Source organism: Bos grunniens, chromosome 24, assembly GCF_055505025.1.
Source record: "Bos grunniens cultivar Pamir isolate PY7600 chromosome 24, Bosgru_T2T1.0, whole genome shotgun sequence".
Classification (NCBI taxonomy): Eukaryota; Metazoa; Chordata; class Mammalia; order Artiodactyla; family Bovidae; genus Bos; species Bos grunniens.
This window is the reverse complement of record NC_141188.1, coordinates 22,075,371-22,093,225: the sequence shown is the minus strand read 5'-3', so window position 1 is coordinate 22,093,225 and position 17,855 is coordinate 22,075,371. Positions and strand designations below refer to the sequence as shown.

Sequence of the window (17,855 nt, the reverse complement as noted above, 5' to 3'; positions counted from 1 at the left end):
GAGCAAAAGTTCATGGTTAACAGGAACCCACCGTTAACTGTCAATTATTGGAGGCTTAGCTGTCCTCAGGTTTGGGGGATCATACTTGATGTGCACCAGTTAGTGGCCTAGTGGGTGGTGGGAAGAAGGGAGCCAAGCCTTGAGGCTGAGCCTCCAGGGTAAGGGCTGGAGGGAGGTATTCAGAGAGGGTGTGGCTTTCTATTTTCCTGTGGGAGTAGAAAAGAGTGTTGACACCTTTCCACCAGTCACAGGAACCAGTGGACAGATGGGAGAGCCTAACTATGAAGGGGTGCAGGGTGGTGAAGCGACCTTCCTGCGTTTTGACAGGGAGGAGGCATATTTGGATGCCGAGTTCCAAGGCAGTGCTGTGATCTCCAGTCGGTCTCTTGCCTTGTGCACAGAGCTTCAATACCAAGGCTTATAGATTCCACTCCCTTGTGAGCTGCAGGATCTGCAGCAACAATAGTTCTGGCTTTCTTGGAAGTAGTTGGCAATGAACAATCAATTTGAAAGCAGGAAAACCTATTATATAACCGGTAGTGTTACAGAGTCCAAGCTTGCCACAATAGCCCAATAAATTGAGAGACAGGGTGTTGGGATAAGGAATAGTGACTTTATTGGGAAGGCCGGCAGACAGAGAAGATGGTGGACTGGTGTCTTGAAGAGCCTTCTTACCTGAGTTGGAATTCAGGCTTCTTTTAACTAAAAGGGGAGAGGGTATGACTGGTTGTTGCTGACTTCTTGGTGCTGACCAGATGGAGGCGATGTGATAATCCTTTGTTCTTACAGCTGTCCACCTAGGTCTGGTCATGATGTTGCTGGAAACCTCCAACAAGACAAATGTTATTCTCTATTCTGCAACTTTTTATGTCTATGTGAATGGAAATTGTTATACCTTCAACATATAACCTCCCAAGCCTGGCAGGCAAAGTTTTGTGAATGGATCACCCTGTATATTTCAGGCGATAGACAACATTCTTTTATAAAAGGTACAGAGCCTGCATAGTTAAGCACAGGCAACCGAGCACAAAGGTTAGAGCCAAAGGACTAGATTCTGTACATAGTCGGGCTTGTTCTCTGTTACAGTAGGTGTTGCATAATTGGTGTTAACTTACAAAATTTATCACTCGGATGACCTCAGTCCTGGCTCCTGGGGAACATTTGGCCAAGTGCAGTGCAGAAGCAGCCGCTGAGGTTATTGAGGGCACAGACATGACGTTCTCGGCTACAGTCCCCGCTTCCTCCCCAGGCTTGGCCTCAGTCTCCTCCACAGTAAACTCAAGGTGATGATACCTCCTTAATAGAATGGCAGGTGAGTCAAGAGAGGCAGTGCAAATGTGTGATTAGCCCAGTGTTATTCCAGTCACTATATGCCCTGGAGCTTTCTCGGATACTGTTATTAAAGAAGGTAATTGTTAAATAAGTATGGGTAGGAATGGACGAGAAGATTCTGTGAACTGGCTTGAACATGCCAGAGGATATCACAACTAGATTAACAACCATTGGTACCGTGAGCAGCAAGTAGCTACTTGGGTAGGTTTATCTGATGATAATTATTTCACTAATGAGATTCACCAGCAAGGGATATGACCTCTGCAGGTAGGCGTGATTAGAATATAGCCAGTGATTCCAAGTTACCATTTAATCTCCAGGAAGCCCTTTGTGGTCTCTTGAATATTGAATGGCAAAGAGTGTTCAGCAAAGGAGGGAACATGGCTTGGGTGGGAGGCTGAGTGGGAGGCAAAGGGGCATGAACTCGGAATTGAGAGAACCTGCATCAAGAAAGGACTAGAAGCAAATGGTGTGAGGGAGTGTTTGCTTTGCAAAGCTTCCTTCTGATTTCCGTGACAGCACTTCCGGTTTCTCAGAAGGTTCACTGTGACCAGATTACATATTTCTTTGAGGGTTTGGACTTTGCTGCATTAAATTTGGGGATTTTTCTAGATTCTGATTTCTAGATTTTCTAGACTCTAGAGTCTGAAGACAACAGCAAAACTGTAAAAATGAACAGAGCCACTGTTGAATTTTAAGTGAAGAAGTGAGATCGAGGTAGTGTTTCAACCAGACCCCTCTGGGAACAGCCCAGAGGCTGCATGGGAGGAGAGCTGAGCAAATGGGGAATGGCGGGCAGGGGGGGGGGCGGGGCCTGGACCTCACCCTGGAGAGAGGTGGAGGGGCCCAACAGGGAGAAGGGGATGAGGTATAGGATGGATATCATTTGTGGGAAGGTGAGTAGATTGTATGGTGGGAAAGAAGAAAGAGTTTGGGGGTGATCCCCAGACAACCAGTAACTTAGTTAGGGTCATGGGATGGCTCGAGGCCACTGAGTAAGCTGTGGGCATTTTCAGTTTGAGAAGTCTGGATCACAAGTAGAACTTCCCATAGGCAGTTGGATAGTCATGAACTGAAAGTCACATACATGCAGGTGAGGGGTGAAGCCTGGGCTTTGACCCTCTCCCCGACCCCCTGTAACCCAGCGAAAGCAAACCACATGAGTAGAGAAGTGAAAGGATAGAGTTGTCATCTCATGGAAGTCTGAAACTGAGAAGGTGACTTACTTCCCGAGTCAGTGAACCTTGACCTTGGTCGTCTTCAAATGAGAATGCTTCTCAAGCCAGAGTAGCCTTATTTGGTGTGATGTTGCAGGAACGGGCTAGCCCTTTGCTATGGGAATGGTGAATACACCTCAAAGAAAAGGAAAGATTCTTGTTTCTAGTTAAGTTTTTGACTTGCTTCGAGAATTTTCTTCTTTTGGTGTCAAACTGGCTTGCCCTTGACCTGTGCAAATGCCGCATTTCCTATAGTATACATGTTCCCATCCATGTCCTGACTGTTCACAGCCCTTTCTGGTAGAGTTGATTTTGTTGGCCGTTCACACAGGTATGGGGGTGGGAGGGGCCATTCTGTAGAGCAAGCATTTCTCTTTTTAAATCCCTGACAATTCCAGGATCCTTTTGGATATGAATCAGGGGCTTTCTAATGATTACTAAGCTGAGCTGATTAAATCCTGTTGTGGAAGGAGGAATGAGCGTATCTCTGACAGGAGTCTACAGAGGGAGCCTGGTAGTAAGTCTTTTGAATGAGTAGGGAAATATAAAATCCTGAAAATGTAGGCTGAGGAGGGCAGATCTGGCATGGCAAAACAAAACAAAACAAAACAAAAAAAACAAACGGAGTGTGGAGTAGGCAGAGATGATGTTGGGGAAGCATTTTGCAAGGAGCTTCTTGGGAATGAACTCTGGAAACTGATAAGGAGAGATCCAAATAAAGGGAGACCTGGCCTAATGTCATTTTTATCTCACACACGTGCTCAGTGAGCTGACAGTGGTCACAGGAACATTATATTCATGTTGAGAAAACACTGATTTCTAAGGCAATTAATGTTGAGCTTTCCGAGCCTGGTGAGAATGGACATGGGCCATCGTTGTGGTCCAGACCATCGTTGGTCTGTGTCAGGGTGTCACTGATTCTCCTAGTGGTGGAATGGAGTCTCACCGTGATGGACAAAGGGTCAGAGCTGGTAGACACCTTTACACCTGAATACATGAAGAGAATCTGAAAGAAGGAAAGATTCATGCTTCTTCCAGTCCTTAAAGGAAAGAGGCATGTATTTCCAACCACAAAGAAACGATCACTCTGAAACCTCTGAAACACTCTGCCTAGCCTGTGCTTGGCATCCTTGCTGTTTCTAAAAGGTCACAGAGAATCCCAGTCTACCTTCCTCCTAGTTTCTGTTCTGCTCTCTCAGGCCTCTAAGAGACATTTAAGGCAATTAGATAGTATCTCTGGCTTGGAATAAAGTTTTTTCTAAAACATGAAATCAAAGCACCCACAAAAGAAAGAAGTGAAGCACCCCGCAGTCTGTAGTTTTCACTGGACTGATTCGTTTTACTTCTAAATAAGCCTGTAACTAGGCTACTAATTGTGTTTTTTCTACTGATATTTATGCTGTGCAGACTGGAATTCTATTCTATTCAACTTCTCCATGTTTTCAGCAAAAATAATGTGCTGGATCCATTAGTATTTTACTGTAAGCAAAATAATGGCTTATGCATTAGTAATTTATTCTAAAGCAAAATAGCAAAATAATGGCTTATGCATTAAGGTTCTGGTTGGTTGGCCAGTTACTACGTATATTCAGTATCCATGGCCTGTGTTTAATACTCCTTCTAAACTTTGAGTGTTGCAGGGACAATAAATATTTTCCTGTCTAACTGGGTTCTCACTATGGAAACATCAGAGCAACAGCAGAGCTTAGATGCCTTTTCATCCTCTCGGCTGGCAAAAAATCTTTTGAGGGAAGTGTCTTCTTTTTTGGTGGATGACAGACCTCTGTTTTTGAATGAAATCACTGCTCCAGTTGGTCAGAGATATGTCTTAACTGATTAAGATCACTAATTGGAAAATTTTAAATCTCTTCTTGGGGCCTTGGTAGCCTAGTAACAGCCTTGAAGTGAATAGAAAGTGTGAGTCATTGGGAGGCTAAGTTCAAACTCCAGTTGAAGTGTTTGCTGAGGGATGCAGATGGAACCCAAGGGGGCACTTTGTCTGACATAAATTTAACATGCTGTTTCTTTTTCTGTTTTTAAAATGTAAAGTTTAGTTTTTTATTGTGGTAAAAGATATAACATGAAATTTACCATTTTGATCATTGTTAATTTTACAAATTAGTGGCAATGATCACATTCATAGTAACACACTATTTCCATGAAATACTCTTTCATCTAATTATGTCATATGTATTTTGTAGAACTAAATGGGGGCATTTAGAATGTCTATGTCTTATCTAAACCTTAATACAGAGCTTTCTAATGAGTTGCCACAAATGATCACACCTGTGTCAAGATGCTGATTTTTTTCCCTCTAGGCAACCAGGCATGTCCAGGGTGATGGGGGCACTGGGCAGGTCTCCCGTCCCTTACTCTGGTGGCTGTGTCCTAGATGGTCTTGTCTGAGCCCTGTGCAAGGAGAACCGAGAAGCCCCATCCAAGGCACTATTGCTTAGGTGGAAACATGCAGTGATGCAGGAGCCATGAAACCCATTTGGATTCTGCTTTGAGTTCATGGCATCAGCAGTTCTTCCTGGCAGGTTGTGTGATCTCGCCCTCTCTGGACCTCGACTTTCTTATCTGCAACAGGGGGAGATCTCCAAGTCATCTCCCAGTTCTGGCCACTCTGTCTGTTGACTATCCACAGCAAGTGTCTCCATGCTGAGCACCATGTGAGATTCTCAGGGTCAAAGATCTCCAACAGGCAGTGACTACTCAGACTGGCTGTCCTTGTGGACTGGGTCCACTAGAGAAACAGAGCGGGAGGAGTAACTCTAGGCGGAGAGAATGGCTCCTTCAAGGACCCCCAGCGGAAATGCCCATGGAGTTGGGTGGACAGCTCAACAGACTGATTAAAACTAGGGTGAGGAAGTTGATGAAAGGAGAGTAGGGGATGGAGAGATGATGGGGGTGTTTGCTGGGCAAGTTGGACTTCACCCTAAGGTTAGTGTATACATGTTGGAGCAGGAGAGGGTTGTGTGCAAAGTCCCATCTTGTCTTCTGGTCATTTCCTACTTGGCCAACAGCACTGCAGAAGTTTTTCTCATTTGAATACTTCCTGGTGCAATTGATGTCTTTCTCCCCCACAGACCTGTAAACTTTAAGGGTGAGAACATCTATTAACCACTATACCCCAGCATCTTGCACATAAGAAATGCTCAATAAATAATTGTTGGGTATGTGGAGAGAGAACTCTTGCCCCGTAGTTACACTTCTTTACTTTTAAAACATGTTTGTATTGCTACTTACCATGGGAAATCTCTGAACCTTCTGGCCAATTTTGCTATGAAAATCAAACAGCTCTAAAAAATCTGTTTAAAAAATTTGAATTGTTCAGAGTTGAATGAATCACAATCCTTAGTTCATGGTACATTGGCATCATTGGTCTATGTGTGGCCCTCTCCTAGTTTATTTTATGTAAGATTTACTTATTAATACAAAGAATATCCATGAGACTACAGTCCCGCTAGAAACCCAGGGCATTACCCTTAACTCACTATGAACTTCCAACTTTCAAATCTCTGGACCTGGGTAACCAGCACTCTTAAATATCCTTTAGCATTGTCTTATGGATTTATTGCTGTTTTTACTATTATCAGATATGCATATATATTATATATAAAACAATAGTATGTCTTGTAATTTTGCCTTTTTTAACTTTATAAAAAGTGTTTTCATATTGTAGTGTCTCCTGGCAGTTGTTTCTTCAGTCCACATTATACTTTCAGTGTTCATCCATATTGTCACGTGATACAGAAGTCTTCCGTTTCCTCTGCTTGGAATATACCAGAATATATTTAGTGCTTTTCCCATTGGGGAGCATTTATGTTGTTTACATTTTTGTCAGTTACAAACAGCACTGCTGAGAATATTCTCAGACTCACATCCTCTGCACATGCTTTGGCTTCCCCAGGGTTTCTCAGGCTTGGTACAGTTAACATTTTGGACTGAATATGTTTTTGCTGTGTAGGGCTGCCTCGTGCCTTGTAGGATGCAGCATCTAAGCCTAAATGTCTCCCAACATCAAAACATGTCCCTTGGAGGACAGAATTACCGGATTCAGAAGCACTGCCCTAGGCTATAGCAGTCTGCTTCTAGGCGATGTGAATCACACTTATGATATGAATTGTCTACCTTGACAAGATGGTGCCAGTTACTTTGCCAGAGTGGTTATACTAATGCACAGTCTTATCAGCAATACATGAGAGCCAGTTGATCTGTATGCTCTTCAGTTCTTGGTGTTATCTTCAGACTTCTTACTTATACCAAGCAGACAAAAAATGTTATCTCATTGCAGTTCTGATTGATTTATATTAAACTCTGGGTTTCAGATATCATTTCATACAGATTTATTGGCCATGATCATGTATTTTGCTCACTTTTATAGTTGTATTTTTATTGTTTTTTAAAAAATATTTTTTCATATCCTTGATATGAATTGTGTTTTAGTCGCTCAGTCGTGTCCGGCTGTCTTGATCCCATGGACTGTAGCCTGCCAGGCTCCTCTGTCCGTGAAATTCTCCAGGCATGAATACTGGAGTGGGTTGCCTGCTCTGAATGCGTTGCTTTAGCTCTTCCACTTCCTGATTGCTTTGGTCTTAGAATATGCTTTGCTGCTGTTTAAAATGTGTCTGTTGTACTTTTAAAACATCTCTGCAACATCCATTTTCCTTTCTGTTTGTTTTTTGAAGTCTGAGGAACATGCCAGCAGCCTGAGACCCAAATTGGGGGAAATTGCTTTGGCTTTGAAGGAAATTGTGCCCTGAGGAATTGGTCACTCTGTGGGCCGGTGGCTTTTCTCATGTGAAGAGGGTGGACTCCAGTCTGGGACTGTGTATGGTAAAAAGGAGACCACCTGACGGGTGCAAAACAAGCTTGTGCCCTTGAGTAACTCCTCACCAATTGCAAACAAGCAAAATACCCCTAGAGGTATTTGAAAGCCAGAGGTCAAACACCCAGAATGCCTTAGTACAATATAAACAAAATTAAATTATATTTTAAGAGAAAATTCAAATAAAAGCAAAATTGTCTGATCTGTTTCTTCAGTCTTGAGTATTATCTGCATAAAATATAATTTTGTTTGACTAATTCCACTAGGATGAAATTAAATAAAATCAAGCATAGAAAATCTGGTGCCCTTCGAGAGGGCATTTCCTTCTCCATGGGTTTGAGTTGTTGGGCACAGCCAGCACTTTGACCATGGGACTTCTTGGAAGTGGGTTTCCTGAATGAGTCATTGTGCTGCCTGTCCTTGGTCCTGCTCTGCCACTCATGATAGTAAAGCTGTAATATGCACAAGTCACTGGGAGATTTATTGCAGGATCAGAAGATGTTGAGCCCAAAGAGGAAACAGGTTGGGATATAGATCAGAATTGTTGTCAAGGAGATCAAACCAGTCAATCCTAAAGGAAATCAACCCTGAATATTCACCGGAAGGACTGCTGCTGAAACTGAAGCTCCATTATTTTGACCACCTGATGCAAAAAACTGACTCATTGGAAAAGACCCTGATGCTGGGAAAGAGTGAAGACAGGAGGAGAAGGGGACAACAGAAGATGAGATGGTTGGATGGCATCACTGACTCAATGAGTTTGAGCAAGCTCCTGGAGGTGGTGAAGGACAGGGAAGCTTGGCCTGGGGCAGTCCATGGGGTCACAGAGTTGGACATGACTAAGCAACTGAACAACAACAATACATCTTTAGGACAGCTACATGCAAGAGAGAAGGATCAAAAATACACAGTTTGCATAGGTGGAAATTATAAAGGGGAAGGTGTTGCTATCTGCCAGTGGTTGGGAATGCTTTGCAGAGCACTGTGACCTTTTCCTTAGTGAATCAAGTAGAGTTCTGAGTATCCATTGGTGGGGGATGGTAGAGATTTCCCAAGAAGACCTGAAAGTCAGTAATGATGATGTTAGACCTAAAAGCTAAAGCAAATTGATTAGTTCACTATATACCACTCCTTTTCAAAATGCTTTACATGTTAACCCAGTCCTTCTAAAAGGTGGGTACCATTGATATCCTAAATTGGGATGAGGATAGTGGGGCCCAAGGTCACATAACTGGTAAATTATGGAGCTGGTGTATAATACAACCTAGGCAGCTTGACTCTGAATCTCTCCAGCTGCAGAAGACTTTGCTTATAAATGACTGCAGCACCTGGGGGAGCAAATGAAATCAAGTTATTTTGAAGGGAGGTACTCCATGTTTTGTGTTTAAGAGGAGAGGCCCATTGGTTGGCAGGCTAGAGATTTGTGGGTTCTGGGCAGACCAGCAGTAATAACATTTGCAAGTTCCTCACCTAGCTGAGGGAAGGTGGCCTCTGGCTGAAGGTTGAGGGTACAGTTTTTAACTTGGCTGCTGTTAGAGCAGAAAAGGACTGCCAAGAAAAAAGGACTGTGGTTTGTGAGGGTGAGCTGTGCCAGACTCAGAAGGACAGATGAGGTGTGCTCACTTGTGGATTGTGGCATTACAGGAGAAATCCTGTCTTCACCGTTTCACTGGCCTCGTTTCTGACAGAGACACCCCTCAATCCAGGTATGAGACATATAACCATGGGGTTGAATCAATGCCTCTTTCTTCCTTTCCTGCCACATGTAATCAGTCACTAAGTTCAGCCATGTCTGTTTTAAGCCTTTTTGGATCCATCTCTTTTTATTTAACGTCCCAGCTGTCACTCTCTTTGCCCTACCTCTTTATGAGACTTGCATAACCTGATCAGCACATATTAAGAAAGAGGAATTATTGATCAACCTATTCTCAGAAGATATATGTAAAAAATTTTAAATAATTTTGTAATCAGTGATACTTCAGTTAAAAAAATTTTAATAAAAAATTAACAAATAGAACCAAGATATTTATATTAAAAAAAGGATAACATAACAAAGTGGGATTTATTCCTGGTATGCAAGGTTGATTTCACATTTTAAAAAGCAATGTAATTCATTGCATTTACAGAGAAAAAGGGGAAAATCATATAATTATCTTGGTGAATGGAAAGAAAGCATTTGATAGACTTCAGCACTCATATATGGCAAAAATTCTTAGTAAACAAGGAAAATTCTTTGATCTGATAAAGAATGCTTACAAAAAATAAATGACAAAGCTCATATTTCCTCCTGATATTTGAGACAATGAAAGGATGCTTAGTATCATCACTTCAATGTAATATTGCAGTTCCTAGCCAGTGTAATAAGGCAAGAAAAAGAAAACCATAAGAACTGGAGCAAATTAAATACAACTATCTTTGTTTAGGGCTTCCCAGGTGGCGCTAGTGGTAAAGAATCCACCTGTCAGTGCAGGAGACATGAAAGACGTGGGTTCAATCCCTGGGTCAGGAAGATGCCCTGGAGGAGGAAATGGCACTTCACTGTAGCATTCTTACCTGGAGAATCCTGTGGACAGAAGAGCAGACTGTAGCCCCAAGAGCTACAGTCCATGGGGCTGCAAAAAGTCAGACACAACTTAGCAATTGAACAACAACAACAGTAGAATTAAATTTTATGTTTAGAAATAAGTTTAAAAGAAAATATATAATACCTGTACTGAAAATTTTAAGCTTTAAAAGAAATTAAAGGATATTGGAATAAGGTTTGATGTAAATAAAGGATATACCATAATCATGGATTGGAAGGTTCAATATGTAAAGTTGTCAGTTCTTCTCCAATTTATGTGTAAATTCAATACACTCCTAATTAGTAGTCCATCAAAATTTTTGTGGAAAGTGACAAGTTGATTCAAAAGTTTTATGAACGTATAAAGGGCCAAGGACTTATATGTTGAGTGTCAAGATCTATCATAAAACTGTTGTAATTCAGATAGTGTTCAAAGATTCTCTCAAAGGTAGAAAAACTGATTACTGGTGAGAAAAAGTCCAGAAACCCACAGATACATACCTGATTTGTGATAAAGATGATACTAACTTGAAGAAAATATGGCCTTTTTACTAAATGGTTCTGGGCCAACTGTCTATGTAGGAAAAAAAAAATGTATCTGAACCCTATCTCATATGGTGTGCAAAATAAATTATGGATAAACATCAAATATAAATATGAAAGGTCATATAATAAAGCTTTTAGAGAGACAAATAAGAGACTACCTTTAAGACTCTGGTGTAAGCAAAAAAAATTTTAGAACAGGACAAAAAAACACCAACCATCAAAGGTTAGTGTAGATCACAAAAAACTGTGGAAAATTCTTCAAGAGATGGGAATACCAGACCACTTTACTTGCCTCCTGAGAAATTTGTATGCAGGTCAAGAAGCAACAGATAGAACCGGATGTGGAACAACAAACTGATTCCAAATTGGCAAAGGAGTACGTCAAGGCTGTATGTTGTCACCCTGTTTATTTGACTTATATGCAGAGTACATCATGCATAATGCTGGGCTGGATGAAGCACAAGCTGGAATCAAGATTGCCGGGAGAAATATCAATAACCTCAGATATGCAGATGACACCACCCTTATAGCAGAAACTGAAGAGGAACTGAAGAGCCTCTTGATGAAGGTGAAAGAGGAGAGTGAAAAAGTTGGCTTAAAACTCAACATTCAGAAAACCAAGATCATGGCATCTGGTCCAATAACTTTATGGCAAATAGGGAAACAATGGAATCAGTGACAGACTTTATTTTCTTGGGCTCCAAAATCACTGCAGATGGTGACTGCAGCCATGAAATTAAAAGACGCTTGCTTCTTGGAAGAAAAGCTATGACCAACCTAGACAGCATATTCAAAAGCAGAGACATTACTTTGCCAACTAAGGTCCATCTAGTCAAAGCTATGGTTTTTCCAGTCATGTATGGATGTGAGAGTTGGACTATAAAGAGAGCTGAGCACCAAAGAATTGATGCTTTTGAAGTGTTGGAGAAGTGTTGGAGAAGACCCTTGAGAGTTCCTTGGACTGTAAGGAGATCAAACCTGTCAATCCTAAAGGAAATCATTCCTGAATATTCGTTGGAAGGACTGATGCTGAAGCTGAAACTCCAATACTTTGGCCACCCGATATGAAGAACTGACTTATTGGAAAAGACCCTGATGCTGGGAAAGATTAAAGGTGGGAGGAGAAGGGGATGACAGAGATGGTTGGATGGCATCACCAACTGGATGGACATGAGTTTGGGCAAGTTCCGGGAGTTGGTGAGGGACAGGGAAGCCTTGCATGCTGCAGTCCATTGGGTTGCAAAGAGTCAGACACGAACTTTGTGACTGAAAACAGTTCCATTCAGAGTGACTGAACGGAACTGTTCAAAGTTCGAAAAAATGATAAATGGGGTCCCGTTAAGATTAAGAAACTACATTTATTAAAAGACACCATAAAGTGAATGCAAAGACAACCTACAGGTTCTTAAGGCAGAGTACTTAGACGCTTCAAAAAAAGGGTATCTAAATAGGCACTGAAAGTATAATAATGTGCCCAACTTCATTGGTCATCAGGGAAAGTGAACTGCAGCTACAGTGAGACCTCACCCTCAGATTAGATGGCAAAATGAAAGGCAAAAATATCAAATCGTGGCAAGGATGTGGGGACAACCAGAATGCTTATAGACTATTTATAGCAATGTAAATTCATTCATTCATTTAAAAAAGTGTTTGACAGTTTCTAACAGAGATGTACTTAAGCATATCCTATGACCAAAAACATTAAAAAAACATCTACGACAGTATCCATAACAGCCCTAGGTAAAATAACCCCAAACTGACAAGTACCTGGTTAGCATCAACAGTAGAATGGATAACTAAATTATAGTGTATCCATGTGAGAGAATGGTATACAGCCACAAGAAAGAATGATCTTCAAGTACATGTAGCCGTATAGATGATTCTCACAAGTGTAATGTTGAACAAAAGAAGCTGAATACAGTATGATTCCTTTAGATGGAGGACAAAATCAGTCCAGGCTGACTTGTGCTATTTGAGGTAGAGGAGGGAAGCAATTAAACAGGAGCATTGAAGGAATGCTGATTACACGGATGCATCTATTTTGTGAAACCTCAGTGGTTCGTGTGCTTGTATGTATATATTTTGTATTTCAGTAAAAATTAAAAACCATGACTAAAGGACACTGGGGCAAAAGAGTTAAAGATCTTGGCAAAATGATGGGTGCAGTGAGAATGGTCAGTTCATGAGGACTGAGGGCAAGAAGGAACTGGTGGAGGACAATCTTCCTCTAGGAAACAGAGGTGGACACTGAGGTTGCAGAAGAGTTACGGTGGGAGGAGAGAAATGAGAGAGTTGGAGGATGGGGCTTGTGGTTGGGGAGGGGAGGTGCAGGTGTAGAAGTCTGGATGTAGGTTTTCCGAGGTGGGCTAGTTCTGTGTGATCGTGAGGTCCAGCACGTGGGGCTGAAGTGAACAAAGATGGAGGTCATCGGAGTCCAGTTGTTTCAATCCCTTTGACAAGGGATTAAGAGGCCCTCAGGGTGTTCCACGTGGATGGTGACAGAAGTCACATGTCGACAGGATTTAGAGGCCAAGGAAGGAAATGAATCAGTTATCAGAGTCTGTCCTTGTGTAGCTGCAGGAACAAAACTCAAGTTAAACTATCCTAAGTGCAAATGAGCAGTTACTATCTTCTGTTAGTGAAGCTTCAGAAGTATTTTAGATCCAAGTATTAAAACTGTCATGGGGACTGCTTTCTCTCTCTCTCTCCATCCCCCACTTTCCCTCTCTCTCTCTCTCTCTCTCTCCAACTCTGCTGTTCTTGGACCATCTTCAGTCACAGGCAGCCCTCCTCCACTCAACTTAGGGTGTCCTTGTACCTTCTCGTCCCTGAAGGCACCAGGAGAAATCCCAGGGGTGGCCTGGATGGATTCCACCTGGGCCATGTGTTAACTCTTGAAATGGGGTGGGGGGGATCAGCCCTCCACCACCAGACACATTGACTGCGAATGAGGGAGTAACATGCAGAAACCACCTGCCCACGTGGAGGTTGGTGCTGGACGGAACGCAGTGGAGACGTGAGGACTGCTCCCTGCCGGCGCCGGGCAGCCCACAGGACAGCCACCCACCTTCCGTGTGCAGGAGGAGAACCGCCTGGGAGGCCGGCCTGAGGCCAGAGGCGGCTCTGAGTTCATGTGGTGGGGGGTTGGCGGGAGCCGGATGGGGGTGTGCAAGGCAGTCGCATCCAGCCAGCTCAATACAGAAATTTGGCTTGGTCCAGGTGATTGCATCTCCGACCCACACTTAAATTTCTCCATCTCAGAACTGTCTCCTTTTCTCCTAACAGATTGTGTGCTCTTTTCATTTCAGCCAGCTGGAGGTTTGTTGTTGTTGTTGTGTTTTTTTTTTTTTTTTTTGGCTTCATCTTCCTGTTTGTCTGTAATGCTTATCTCGCTTTTCCATCTTGTCTCTGTGTGCATTTCTCTTTTCCTGGCCTTGTCTCAGGGTTGAGGAGGAGGAGGAGGAGGAGGAGGAGCAGCCAGTCACAGAGCCCAATTCAGAGGAAGAGAGAGAGGACGATGCCCCCTGTCAGGGCAAGGACAGGTACCGAGGGCTAGACCCTCCCTGGCTCCCACTGAAAGCCTGGAGGCTCCTTCCTGATGGAGAGTTTGCAGCATCCTTCAGTAGCCTCCTTCCTTCCTCACTGGCTCCCTTCCGCACTGGTTCCCTGCACACACAGCCCCAGAGTGACTAGCTTCCTAGAAATATAACTGAGCATGTTTTCCCTAGAGGACTGTATTTTTTACTCAAATACTGCCTCCCTCACCACGCTTTATGGAAGACACACCCAGCTGCTTTTCTCCCCACTGTCCCCTCCCTGAGTGCTTGGGCTCAGTCACATTGGCAATAACTAATGAGACACTCAGGAAATTTTAACCCTTTCTGCCCTATAGGAAGAATAATTACACGTGTCCCCTTCTTCTTGCTAATTTTACCAGTATAATGTTATCTAAAATATGTGGATGACTGCTAGAGTAATAATGTACTTTGATTTGTATCCAAATGGACAGGACCACTTTTCACCCCCATACAGCACAGAAAAAAAAAAAAAATCCCAGCATTTATTGTCATGCCCAGAATGACTCTCAGAGCTATTCAACCCTTTGGGGGAGTATTCTTTCTTCTACTCACCTCTCCAAGGTGCATCCTTTCTGTCTTCAAACAATATTAACAGAAAGGCTCCTTGTAGATACTTGTGAATTTGGTGGATATTTCCCCCCAAATGAGGTCTGTATGAAACATAAAAGTTGATCATGGGTAATTTCATTTTCTAGTATTCAAAAATAATTCTATAATCAGTTCCTTCACTTGATTGACTACACTGCACTTTGATATTTTTGCTGTTTTTCCACAAATAAGCAAAGTTAAAAGGCTAAAATCTTTCTTTTACCAATTTCAAAGTTAATGGGATTCTTTGCTGCTGTGACCTGCTTCTCCAGGTCACCAACGCAAGTAAAAGTTCTCAGATAGGCCCATTGGATGCGCTGGAATGTCCATGGCTCTCTGGGGCCATGGACTTCTCTCTGAACTGCTTCCCCACATGGGGAATGTCCAGGAAGAAGCCAGCAGAATGTAGAGATGGAAAAGGAATGACCACTAGGTGTCCACAGAGAGTGAGGTGCACATTTGAGAGTGAGGGGGTGAAAGGTGGGCATTAACCAGGGCACCCCCTCCCTGGCCTGTGCTGAGTGCCAGGCTCGGGGGTAGTGACTTTAGTTAGGGATGCTCTGGGAAAGTAGGAGGTTCAAATGACAGTCCCACCTTAGGCTGAAAATGAGCCACAGAAAATTATGTGGACCCTCAATAAATACACCCGTGTGGCTCCTCATGTGCTTAAGTGTACATGGTGTGACCTCCACCCACACAAGCCCTTCACCCTCAGGGACTTAAACAGTTCAGTAGCACCCCCAGACCAGATGGAAGAATCTGGCTGGAAAGAGCAGCCTCTAAAGGCATCCTGACTACCATTGCCGCCTTTACACGGGATGGTTGTTGATGCAGATAGACGGCAGTTTATCCTACCCCTGCAGTATCTTTGATGGCACGACTGGTGCTGTAGGGCATCTTCATCCGAGATTGTACAGACTAGACTTCTCTGTTTCAGGAAGCACAGGGTGTGCACATGAAGCCCCAGGGTTTGATCTCAGCCAGGGTGTTCATTAACATGGATGTGACACTACTTGCTCCCTGGTGTCAAGCTGCTAGACTTAAAAGTGGTGGGAAAGGTTCCGCTTCCTTCTGTGGGCCAGTGCCTTCCACTACTCCCTCGTCCTGCTGGCTGTTTCCCTGGATGCTTGCCATGTGTACCCGCCACATGTGTGTGCCATTGTATGTACCCCCTGTGCCAGGCCCGCCCTGAGCACCGCAGTGTGGTCTCATCCCATTCTCCCTCTGAGCCAGGGGAACCAGTATATCCCTGCTCTTATACACAGATGGAGCTCCGAATTTGAGGTAGGAAAGAAAAAAAACATAGCTCATGTTCCATTCCCAAATGGGCATGGCCAGGAGTCAAGTTCTCTGGGAAAGGGACTGTGGTTTTGAAAACTGCAGAATTTAAGGTAGATTCTCCAGTGGGCTTCCCTGGTGGCTCAGAGTAAAGAATCCACCCACAATGGGGGAGACCTGGGTTGGATCCCTGGGTTGGGAAGATCCTCTGGAGGAGAGCATGGCAACCCACTCTGGTATTCTTGCCTGGAGAATTCCCATGGACAGAGGAGCCTGGTGGGCTCAGTTCCATGGGGTGGCAAAAAGTCAAATACGACTGAGCGACTAAGTACAGCACAGGACTCCAGTGACAGAGGTGGGCATCAAGACATCTAAGTGTTTCGAATCCACCCTGAAGGTGGAAGTCTCCATGACTGTGTCTGTGGCAGGGTCAGGCCTGCCTGCAGGGGTCTAGATGTCTAGGGCTTAGTGGTAGAGGAGGCCTGGGGGAGATGTGCCTGTGAACCAGGCAAAATGTGTCTTCACTCTGCCAGCCCCTCATTTTGGGTTCTTTGCATGTCCTGCTGGCATCGTTTTCCCTTCTCCACACTTGCTTTCCGGAAAGGATCCACAAGCCCTAACTCCTAAGTATGGAGCTTGTGGGATAACTCATCCTCAAGTCTGGGCTGTAAAGGAGGAGGATCCCCTGTTGAGCCAGACAAAGAAATGAAGTTCAAATTGTGGAAATTTCAGTGCCAACACAACTGGGGGGGTACCCTCGGTGGGTGAGGAGGGCAGGTGCAGACGAGCCTTTGAGGCTCCATGAGATCTGCTCACAAAGGCCCCTGTTTGCTTAGAGGCCAGGTTGGTCTGACCTCCCAGACTGGCCAGCCCAGGGCGTCAGGATTATTGGGAAGAGCAGGGTTTCCGGCTTCTATGCCGCAGGTCAAGAAACACCGCCGGATTCTGAAGCCGGCAGCCCTGCCGGTGATGAGTTTTTATGCGTCTTTTTCCCCTTTCTTAACCTTGGCTCCCTCTCTCCTCAATCTCTCTTCCTCTCCTTTCTTCCCCTCTCCTCTCCGCTGCTGCCGCTGCAGCGAGGCCCGCCCTGCCTCGGAGGTCGCCGCCACCGCCACCGAAAAGGATGCAGCCCCCGCCACTGCCTCGCCGGGGAAGCCGCTGCCGGCCAGTGCTGAGGCGGGGACCCCCTCGGGCAGAGGGTCCTCGGGGCCCGCCCTGCGGCCGCCCCCCAGCCCCACCCCGGCCTCTTGGCCGTCCTCCAGTGCGCCTGCGCCCCCGAAGGCGTCACCCAGCAGAGAAAAGCTGCCCTACGTGCCCCACAGCCCCTTCCACCTCTTCTCCTATGACTTTGAGGATTCGCCCTTGTCCACCAAGGAGAAGGAAGCCGAGTCCCAGCAGGAAAGCAGGTAGATCCAGCCCACGTGGTGGCCTGCGTGAGGCTGCCCAGGGGAAGGTGACACGGGCGTGTTAGCTGCATCCTCTGGCTCATCTTGCACTGTGCTTGTGTGAATTCGGGTCAGAGCAGAGGGCAGCAGTTGTGTAAAGTCCCTGACCACTCACTAATTACAGCGTGCAGGCAAAATATGGGCTTCCCAGGGGGGCACTAGTGGTAAAGAACCCACCTGCCAATGCAGGAGATATAAGAGACACGGCTTCAATCCCTGGTTGAGGAAGATCCCCTGGCAGAGGGCATCGCAACCCACTCCAGTATTCTTGCCTGGGAAATCCCAGGGACAGAGGAGCCTGGTGGGCTAGAGTCCATAGCGTGGCAAAGAGTCGGACAAGGCTGAACGACTTAGCACACACAGAAGAAAATCCTGTCTGTGCCAATTGAGGAGCTCTTGTGTTCTAATGCCATTACTAAAAATGGATTAATGAAGGTAAGGTTTATAAACATAAGCATGACGTCAGAATCTAAAGCA

The 17,855-nt window shown here is 44.5% G+C and overlaps 1 protein-coding gene across 18 annotated transcripts in view; it reads left to right on the top strand.

Annotated features, from left to right (window-relative positions):
* FHOD3 (formin homology 2 domain containing 3) overlaps nucleotides 1–17,855 on the top strand; it is a 523,276-nt gene that overhangs the window by 364,857 nt on the left and 140,564 nt on the right. For 7 of the 18 annotated variants that reach the window (XM_086372639.1, XM_086372638.1, XM_086372636.1 and 4 more), the window contains 2 exons: nucleotides 13,933–14,031; nucleotides 17,010–17,339. The exons of 8 other annotated variants lie outside the window; for them this stretch is intronic. In XM_086372639.1, coding sequence (XP_086228765.1) covers nucleotides 13,933–14,031; nucleotides 17,010–17,339 — 429 coding nt within the window. The remainder of the gene's footprint in view (nucleotides 1–13,932; nucleotides 14,032–17,009; nucleotides 17,340–17,855) is intronic. 3 more of the 18 variants (XM_086372640.1, XM_086372637.1, XM_086372644.1) reach the window with 1 other exon arrangement.